Genomic DNA, 11,230 nt, shown 5'->3' on the forward strand with positions numbered 1-11,230 from the left:
TTTTTAATATAAATATTATTAAAAATATATAATAGGTAAAAAATATATTTCTTAATAATATAATATTATTTTACAAATTTTAATTTTTCATAATGTGGAAATTACACTATATGATTTTTTTTTACTATTTAATTATTTTTATAGAAATTTCAATTTGTTAATGTTTTTATTGTTTTTTTTTCATTCAAATATATGGCTCTTAGATTCCCATATAAATATATAAATTGATAAATAAGTCGCAAATTTTGTATGATTAAATTGTAAATTTTGAAACTTAATTATTTAAAATGCCATATATTATAAGATTTTTTTAAAACTTTAATTTGAGAAAATAAGTAATATGATAAAGCCATATTATTATACATTAATGTTAAAAAATTATATTTTTAAAAAGTTCTCTTTTTAATTAATGGGTATTATTCGTCAGGCTCCGGATCCATTTAAGAAGAGACAAAGGCGGGAATGTGGGGACATTTTTTGAGCGGGGACATGGGTGAAGGAGCCATCATTGACTAGTGATGCACATAAGGTGGGGAATTGGTGGGGATCCTTGTCTCCATTTATAATTTTAATCCCTATCCTCGCCCCATTTCTGTTTGTTCCCTGTCGGGGGCGAGGTGGGGAATTCCCTATTGGATCGGGAAATCCCACGGGAAAACAAATTATTTAAAAAATAAATTTTAAAATAAAAAATCTAAATTATATGTAAATTAAAATATTGTACAATATTTATGATTTCATCTATCCCCAAGACAAGAAAATTTCAGGGTAACAAACATTCTCTAGAATTTCCCTTAGATTCCCTCCCCCGCTGCCCCATTTAATATTTGGAGATTGAAAATTATCTTCGTCTCCGTCCCGTTCCCAATTTAAACAGAGATTCCCCGTCCCAGTAGAGGCGGGTCGTCACAGAACCCTGTCTCAGTGAGAAAAATGTACATCCGTATCCCTGACTCTATCCCATCCCATTTTCATTCCTACTATCTTATACAAGGGGCACCATATATAACACCACATTTGATGTGATATTTGTGATCGATTAAATTTAATATTGGATCCTACACATTCTCATATACCATGAATGGTTCTTATGTTCAAAGGACGTACACACCACTTTTTACCATATAATTTTACTACTTAATATATACATTAACAATAATAATGATGATAAAAAGAGGGTGATTTGAATAAAGCCTAGTTTCGGTTAGAGAGAAAGAAGCATTCAATTAAGTGGTTGCTTGGTTTATAAGTTTTGTAATTGTAATTGAAAAAAGGTAATACATGGTTTTGGTCATTTGGGGTGTGTTTTGAAATTGAACAAGTACCATTATCATCGTCTTATTATTCTCTCTTTTTGGGAGAATTAATCAATTTGAGTTTGTGGAGTTTGCTTCTTTATGACAACTATAACTACCTAGCTCCACCATCAACATCTAATATCAAATGTTTGGTGAAATAATAATAATAATACAATTGTGTACTAAACCCCACACAAAAACACACTTATAATTATCTCATTCCATGGTTGCTAAGTTCAGCAAAACATTATTTTCAATATAAGACAGCCTCGTTGAACAAATATGTTTTTTTTCTTTAGGTTTATCTTTCATTTTCATTACAGTTTGGCCATGATATATTCTAATATTGCGAATAATATTGATCGACAAACCCCCTCTTTTGTCTTCATTTGCCTTTCAAATTAATCAAATCATAGCCTATTTGGTTGCTGACAATTTTGTTTAAATAGAATACATCCTTTCAGGGTCGAACATGACTGGTAGGAAACACTATAGAAAATTTATTATTTAAAAAAAAATTATATACAAAATGATATTTTTCTAATTTTTGGGGGCCTTTGTACATGTATATAAATGGTATTTTAAAAAAAAAAATTGGACCCCATTATGTGAGGGGGGCATGGTGCAAAATGACCCTTAATGTTGTGTGAAAGTAAGTAAATGTCCATGTTTTTAATTTTGTAGTAAAATAACCTAATCATCTATTTAATATCACATATTACCAAATACACCCTTTAACAAATTACTATTTTATTCTAAATATTTTAATATTATGGTATATGTATATTAGTTTTGTTTAATTAGTTTTTATTTTAAAGTTATTTTGATTTTTTTTCGTTTTTTATGGGTTGTTGAATGATATACTATACTACAAAATATATATACTGAGTTGAAAAATAATATACCATCAAAACTTACAAAATTATTACTAAAAAATGTATATACTATGCTAACAAAGTTATATACTACCATTAAAATATATATACCATGATACAAAATTATATACTACCACTATGTATAATAAAATAGAAATTAAATATCACAAAAAAAAAAATTATATACCATACTACAAAAAACATATACTCTAATTGAAAAATAATATACCAACAACCTATAAAAAACTTAAAAAATCAATATAACTTTAAAATAAAAACTAATTAAACAAAACTAATATACATATACCACTATGTTAAAGTCATACAATCCTAAATAAATAAATAAATTATAAAAAATGGCAATTTAGATAATCAACAATGTAAAATGGTCATTTATCTACAATTTTAAAAATGAGGACATTAGCTTCTTGATGGCTTTATTTTGGGTTATTTCCTATAATTTCTCTTATGTGAGGGCCCTAGGTAGGCACAGGCCTGACCTGCCTGTTCCTCGGGCCGGACCTGCATCCCGTTACGTGTTACATTATTTATTTTATGTACATAATTACTATGAGCTTGATTTAATATACTTAGGTTTCCAATGATTAATAACCGTCCAATCAATCTAATTATTCATTCGACAATTATAGATGAACAGAATGTCTCTCCTAAGAGGACAAAATTCGATCCCGATATATATACATTTCAAGAAGTATAGAACTATTTATCCATACATAATTATACATAAACATCATATGTCAGTCTAATAAATTATCATTCTACATAAATAATAAAGATATATATATATATATACATATATAATATGTATACACACACATGATATTTAAGTCTTTGCTTTTTGTGTACTTGTAAGAACTGTATTTTTATTGAGCTAATCATAAGCTGGTGTGGGATACTATACCGTGCATAAATAACAGAAGAACCATTGAACATATATATAATCATGACCTTATACGAAAACTTGCAAAGAGAAAAAGCTTAATTTAAACGACATTTATTGATTTTTTTATTTATACTTCGAAGCCCCATTGATAATAGCCTCAATTATTTTAATAGTCAACTCCCAATGCCTATAGATATATGGTCTGTTGGAACCAAAACATAATAAGTAGAAACCTAACTATACAAGAAAGGGACTCATCCATGAATTGGATGGATATCAAATATTGATTTCATATAATATAAACATGGGGACTAGTACACAATTCTTGGGTCAATATTAATTTTGGACTAGTACTAATTCACAGAGGCATTTCTACGAACAGTTGGTGTACAACAAATTCTTAATAACTTCGTGCCACGTCGACACTATTGGAGTCATACCCTTGTCTCTTCACAAAACGCCCTTTCACCCTGTTCCTCACATCAGCATTTACTTTTCGAGATGGGTATCGAATTTGCTTATCATGCCTGAAAATTGAACAAATATTAACAAAAAAATGGCTTAGAATGTATGTTAAAATAATCCATATAAGAATAACAAAGGGTATATTAGCTACTGTTTGATTGAGACTATAACTCGATGATTAAATTACAATTTGAGAGGAAAAATGTCACTAGGACTAGAATTGTAGTCTCATCTTAAAATTAATTGGCGTTAAGTGGAGTAACTATTTTCTTTATAAGGATATTGTTGTTCTTATATATTTTCTATGTGAGACTTTTTTCACATTTAATACGTCTCTTTACGTTTGAGTTTTAATTTGTGGGAATATAGGACATCACAAGGCTGATCGGTAAATTTGTAGGATACACGCCGTTCGAAATAAGTCATAGGATCCAACACGAATGGACATACTTTGGAAATATCCCAAACCAAAGTTAAGGGTGGAGTGCAGTGAAAATTGAACCTGCTCTTGATACCATATTACAATTTGAGAGAGAAAATGCCACTAAGACTAGGATTGAATTTCCATCTTAAAACTAATTATAAAATTATTGTTGTTCTTATATCTTCTCGACGTAAGACTTTTTTCACATCTGAAAGATTACTTTAACTAACTATACTTAAAGTACGTGGATGTATTCACCTTGATCACTGTGAGGGTTGGCTCATTTACTTGGCAAATTAGTAAAAAATCTGAGGCCTCAAACTTTTACTTTACTTTATGTATAAAAAAAAAACTTGAAAAAATTTATGCCTAATAAATAAGACCTCAAAACGCTAATATACCTAAGACTTTAGAAAATGTTAACTCGGCCTTGATCACTAGTCTGATCAATTCATATTAGAATCCATACTTAATTCTTTTGCTCTTCCTTGATTCTTGTGCTTATGATTTTAAGAGATTAGTTTCTTAACTCAAATTTAATTTAATGTCTTTTTAGTTATCATCTTATGAGTAATTATGCAATTTATATTTATGTTGATGTGTAATTGTTGTTGATATGTGTTCATGGTTTAGTAATTCTAACAATATATGCACACCAAACATAGGAAGGTCTATTTTTGTAATTAGTGAAAATTGAAAAGAAAAAGAAAACAATAGAACTAACGGGTCATAATTGTTCATAATGAAGCTCATCAACCATCCAAAATTAATAATGACACACAAACTTTGGAACCCTAATGATTACTTTCTGACTATTTTATTTTATTTTATTAGATTTGTAAATTATTAAGAAGAGTCTGGGACTTCAAGTTATATGAAAATGAAAAAAAAAAATTCAACTTCACCTAAATGCTATCTTAAGTTTAGAATCTTGTGGCTTAGCTCTATTTTAAATTTGATAATAGAATGACATGTGACAATTGTTGTAACCAAACTTCATTAGAAAAATATGTCCAAGCCTTTAATTGTACTCTATTTCAATTTCAGATTGAAAAAGCACTAAGTAATACTATGCATTATTTGATTAAATTACAAGGCAATGAAAGAACACGAAAACCATTCCATCAAAATCAATCTCTATCAAGACTTTTTTCTTATAGTTGGGTAGGAGTCTTATATTTAATTGAGATATATCCTATGTTTAGTATGGACACGAGTGCTAGTTTATTATGAGTGTCAAATGTCAAAATTATAATAAAACAAATTATTGATTGATATGATTTCTTATTATAAAAAATATGTTCTATATATTTTTTTACTATGTGTTTTGTCTCATTATCTGTTTGGATTCTGTATTTTGACAAATTACTTTTTGGACCTTATGCTTTGTAAAATTGTTAAAATAGAACCCTACACCTGATTTTAGTTAATGTTTTATCAACTAATATCACAAATAATTTACCAAACTAACAATTCAGAACAAAAATAAAGTCATTCTGCTTAAAAACTGTGTTGTTATATTCAATTTTTTCTTCATCAAAACTGTTACAAAACATAGGGTCCAAAAAATAATTTGTCAAAACACATGGTCTAAACAGGTAATGAGACAAAACACATGGTCTAAAAAAGTATAAACCCTTACAAATAACGAGTTTTCTATATTTTATTTTATAAATATTGTTATTGAGGATGTATATTTCCCCCCAACGAGGAATGAAGATAATTTTTTGTCTCTAAATGTTAAATGGGGCGAAGCCAGAAATTGCAGTTTCCACCCGTTGAGCCAATTTAAATTTTGATTTACTTTTTTAATATATTTTTTATGTATTTTATATTTTTCTTCTTTATATGTATGTATTATATTAGTAACTTTTTTAAAAATTTAAATTTTATTTTAGATAATATTTAGTATTTTAAATTATAATAATGTATAATTTTAATTTTTTTTATCATTCACTATTTTTATTTTTAAAATTGAATTTTTTTAAAAATAAATAATTACATGTGAGAATTTTCAACCCCGCCCCTAATTAAAATGTCACAAAAAATAATGTGACATTTTCTAATTGGTTAAATTTAATATTAAATCCTATTTATCATGAAAATATTTGGAAATTGAATAAATTAAACACTCACATTCGAGACTTCTTCTTCTCTTTGTACCTCATCTTGGCATTTTCCCTAGCTTCAAAATCAAAATCAGGATAATTCATGGAAGACTCTCCTCTAATGTAAGGGGAAAGGCCACTGTCCAATGAATCACCACGGCTACCGCTGCCGCCGCTGCCACCACCGCCACCGCCGCCACTATCGGCACTGAACCTCGAAACAGAAAGAGACATGCTTGAATAAGATGGTCGATTTGGGCATGGCATATAATAGTTCATGCTAGGCTGATTAGCAGAGCTGTCTTCATCATGAGCTTTGTTATGACTTGCCATGTCTCTTTCCAAGTCCAAAACTAAGAAATCCACTGAAGCCTCCTGTATGGTTTACATTCACATTAGTAACACAGAAAAGAACATGAACAATTCTTCTATTGATATAATTATTACCCAAAAAAAAAAAAAAAATCGAAGGAAAAGAAATGTGTCGATTAATTGAGGTAGTAAATTGATAGTTACAAAAGATGGAATCTGAGTAAGTAATTCAGTTTCAACCACACAAAAAAAAGTGCCAAAATTACACTAATTTTCAGTCCAATGTGGTTTGCTCTACTAATTGGGTCTGTCACACTAATAGTGTTTTAATTGAATATATATATATATATAAATATATTTTATGCATAATTAGAGCACTCACTATAGCTTTAAAATAAAAAAGAAGTGGATGTTCTATTTTATACATATATCTTAATATTATCTCTTTTCTCTCTATTTTTTCTTATTGTTTTATATTTGAAATAAAAAAAAATATTAAGAAAAAAATAGAAACATTATTGTATGGTATTAAAAACTACATGCAAAATAATAATAAAAAGATTTTGATGATGCAATTTGTAGAATGAATAATGATATGTGCACTTATAATTTACACTCAAATATTACACACAATGATGTGATAGTACTTTTTAAAGTAGTGGATCTCAGTTTTAGTAAATGTTATTGACTAAGTTAGTAATGTTTATGTGCATATTTTGGGTGTAGATATGAATACTCTTTGTAGAATATAGTAAAAAAGTCATGTGCTCTTATGATATGATCCACAACATTGGGCCTTGACTCCTTGCATAGTATTGGGCCAAACACAACAGTTCATTGTGGTGCCAAATCTAATACCAGTTGAATCATGGACATTTGAACATTCTTAAGAAGGGTTCTTCTTCCTATTAGTATTGTGTGACCAACAAATTTAAAAGAACAAAAAAAAAAAGAGATGATGAAGTTATGATACAAACCTCCATTATTCTTGAGTGGGAATCATCAAATTTATCAAGAAACAAACCCTTGTCTATAGAAGAGTATGATTCATCTTTTTCGTTAAGCAATGCTCTGCTAGGATCTTGATCAAAAAGTTCTTCAAAGTTTCGGAATGTCAAATCCACATCAGGAATATTGAAATCATCTTCCCAAACAAGTTCTTCACATACTCCAAGGTCTTGCATATTTTGGGACCATAACTTCAAAGGAGAAGCAAATGAGTAATAATCAATGGCACTAAAATAAGACAGTAATCAAGAGAAGTACAATAGCTCATAGTTTATCTAAGAGGCACAAAGCTTGTATCAATGGTATTGACCGAACCTGATTACTCTGAACTGGACTTCTGCATTGCCACAAGGGTTCTCCATGCAAAGGAAGCCCAACATTTGAGGATAAAGGAGAATGATCAGGTTGAGAAAATGGACACGGGAAAGGGTCACATTTCAGCTCTGTAAATGGACTACTACTACTATCTTGAGAATTCAGTGAAGGGTTCGAAAGGTTTTCATTTTGTTTCTTTGCATACTGACGGATTGAAGAAGCTACATTGCTTTGTGCTTGGCCTTGAGGTGAAGGGTTACCTCCTTGAGTGAGCTGAAGCTTTTTCAAGTCCATAATCTGATGCATAATAAAACTAATGCTTCTCTGATTCTGATAAACAAAAAAAAAAAAAAGTGTTAGATTCACATACCAAGTGAGTTCAATCCAAATTTTGCACACCATAACTCGTTGATTGCTTACTCCAACTTCATGCTTAGCAGTGAGCAAATTCACCACATTGGAGTCACCAGAACCACCAGAGGATGAAGATGGCACAAAAAGCTGATTATCACCACTTAATTTGAAACCCCACAAGGCTGCAAAATCCTTAGCGGAAGGGGACCCCATGAAGCTTCCGATGGCGCGCTTTTGAATCGGAGATGAGGGGTCATGGGGTGCGGCGGCATCGCAGATCCCACAAACAAACATCTGGTGATCTAACCACTGAACCTTAGCTGGTCTGAATCTGCAAGGATCGCATAGTATCGTCCTCGAATGCCGGCTTGAAAGTGCGTTGGCCGAGTGGACTTTCGCGTCGCAGCACAGGCAGAGGTGGGCTGCGTCGGCCTTGCAGTAAATCACTGGCCTCGATTCTGTGCAGAATTCGCATATTTTCTCCATTTCTTCTCTCCAATTCTCAGAAATATTAGTCACTAAGTGAAGTTTTTCAGTTTTGCATTCCAATAAATTTGTAATGCCAACCCCAAACACTTGTTTCTTCCAAACGAACTAAATTAGGATAATCTAACTTCGATTTTGGAAGATCTAGTACAATCAAACAAGAAAAGAAAGAACGAAAAAAAAAAAGTCAATGTTTCTGTAAAACCTCCAAAAGTTTCTTCTAGCTAGACTTGATTTTCATTATTAAGAGATTCAATACACTAAAAACAAAAGGGGTTTCACGTGAGGTATATATCCGAGCGCTGAACTCATGGATTAGCTCAAAGCCTTAAAAAAATTAAATTCTTTAACGATTAGAGTCTTAGAGATCACAGTTGAATCATAGTAAAAAGAAACTGAACCTTACCTTTGATGAAAATGAAATTGCGATTAACAAACGATGTACCCCCTTTTGATTGTTTCTCGAGAAAACTGAAGAGAATTCAAGTAACCCATCAGAGAAAATATAAGCAGAATTTTCCCGGGAAAGAGAAAGAATTTTCCATGACTGAATATCTGAGGAGCTTGTCTTTCTTTCTTTATCTTCTTTTTTTGGTTCGATCTGTGGTTCTTTACCCGTTTAGATCTGACGTGTACATTTATGAACGTGAACTTTCCAGCATGGATGAGAACACGTGGCTACTGCAAGTGGGTCCCACCGCGTTATCCATATGCACATCTCTAAAGTGATGATGTGTCGAAGGAATCAAGATACAATGTAAGATTATTATCCCCGATGATATATCTAACCAATATAATACTGACACTTCATTTAATTTAATTTTGACATCTCATATTACTAGAGGTGTACACCGGTCGGGTTTTCGAGGTTCAGTGCATTAGGTTTGAGTTTTGTGGATTTCGGGTGGAGGAAAGTGGTACTGAATCCAGTTCGAAATTTTCGAGTCTTGAGGTGATTTCGGGATTCAGGTTGAGTTTGGACGAGTTCGAGTGGGATTGGTTCAAAAATGGACTTTGAGCCGAAAATAAGCCTTAATAAAAAAATTTCAAAAATATAATTTTTTTTACACTTTTTGATTTTTTTTTACTTTTCACATGTTTTTATTTTAACTTTGTTGTTAATTTGGTAATGTTGATTTTTTACAAATTGGGTCTTGGTAATTTTTTTTTTAATTATGTTCAACCCAAACTCGTGTGTCATTAATTTCAAAATCCGAACCCAACCCAAACCATGTCGAGTTCGGATCGAATTTCACCCGAATTTTACGGATTTTGCAAAAATTCGAGTTGGTGGGGTCGAGTTTGCGAGTTTTTCGGGTCAAATGTTCACCCCTTACATATTACTAGGGGAGATAATAGTTTTTAATGAAAGGAAAATTAAATGAAGTGTCAGTATTATATTGGTTGGGCACATTATGAGATACAATAATTTGACAAAGAATCTTGATTCGTGGGGAAATTGGGCCACGATGTTAATCCTAAATTTACCGAGCTTCAACCAATGGTACGTCACCATGTATTGCCTTTCATGCCTTACGACGATTGAGTTTCTGGCTGTCGTGGTGGGGTCAATGGAGAATAGTCAACCTAGCGAATCTTGAAGAGCCGGTGATTGTTTGTGTTTTTACAAAAACAGATAATAATTTTAATTTTTTTTTTTGGAAAAGTTTTGTTTTCCTCTCAATTTTTATTCCTTCGTCACTAAATTTGATTCTTCTTCTTTTATTTCATTTTTTCGTACAAAGATGCACTTTTTTTGTTCTTTTGGTGGAATTATTGTCCAAATTCCGAAAGATTCTAAAGTATGGTACAATATAAATTGGGAAATTTGGAATGGTATTTCAATTTTTTTATTTTTAAAAATTTTTCGAACTTAATTATCTATTTTTTTCACTTAGACTTTTGGTACTAAAAAATTAAAAACTAAATAAAAAATAAAACTAAGATTCTTTGTTTTTTTATATATTTAAATTTTAAAAAACAAAGTCAGGAGAAAACTGTGTCAATAAATCCGTCCACTTTCATATATTTTCTTTTAAATTATTAAATCACCAAATGATTTTTTTTTTTTTTTGGTTTGAAAAAGAGTTTTGCTTTTAAAAATAATAATAATAATATAAGATTGTTTAAGACCTTTTCTAATGCTAAGGACAACAATTACCATACAACAACCCAAGCTAATAATAATAATAATATGTTTTGGACACATGAATATTTTTTCAATCAAAAAACTTTGTTATAAAGTAAAATTCTAATTAATATATATAAAGGTTTATACTTTTTTTCACTATAGGTTACTTATTTGAACTCTTAATTTTAATAAAAAAAAATTTGGATCATTAATAAAGACAAAATTGAATATAACAATACAATTATTAAGTAAAATAATTTTATTTTTATTTTAAATTGTTAGTTTGATAAATTATTTACAATTTTAACTCAGAAAACTTTGACCAAAATTAAATTTAGTATTCTATTTAAACTATTTTACAAAACACAGAATTCAAAAAATCATTTGTCAAAACACAAAGTGCAAATACATAATTAAACAAAACACAAAATAAAAAAATATATAACTCCCATATATAAAAATATATTTAATATTAAGATAATTATTATTGGAGGCATATTTTCAATAGAGTAAGACTTTAAAGAGGTTTTTCTGTTGTTTAAGGAAACAG

The 11,230-nt window shown here is 30.1% G+C and overlaps 1 protein-coding gene across 2 annotated transcripts; it reads right to left on the reverse strand.

Moving 5' to 3' along the window:
• Positions 1-3,331: 3,331 nt before the first annotated feature.
• Positions 3,332-9,141, reverse strand: LOC133821865 (zinc finger protein CONSTANS-LIKE 10-like). Of its 2 annotated transcripts, XM_062254027.1 has the most exons (6): positions 8,956-9,139; positions 8,130-8,693; positions 7,710-8,039; positions 7,364-7,585; positions 6,103-6,449; positions 3,332-3,604 (listed from the first exon to the last, which is right to left on the reverse strand). In XM_062254027.1, exons 2-6 carry the CDS (start codon positions 8,547-8,549, stop codon positions 3,478-3,480), a joined length of 1,446 nt encoding a protein of 481 aa, XP_062110011.1. In that variant the 5' UTR covers positions 8,550-8,693; positions 8,956-9,139; the 3' UTR covers positions 3,332-3,477. The 2 variants fall into 2 exon arrangements, with proteins under 2 accessions (XP_062110011.1, XP_062110010.1); XM_062254026.1 differs by having other exon boundaries at positions 7,710-8,693; positions 8,956-9,141.
• Positions 9,142-11,230: the final 2,089 nt, after the last annotated feature.

The sequence above is a fragment of the Humulus lupulus genome, chromosome 3, assembly GCF_963169125.1.
Source record: "Humulus lupulus chromosome 3, drHumLupu1.1, whole genome shotgun sequence".
NCBI lineage: Eukaryota > Viridiplantae > Streptophyta > Magnoliopsida > Rosales > Cannabaceae > Humulus > Humulus lupulus.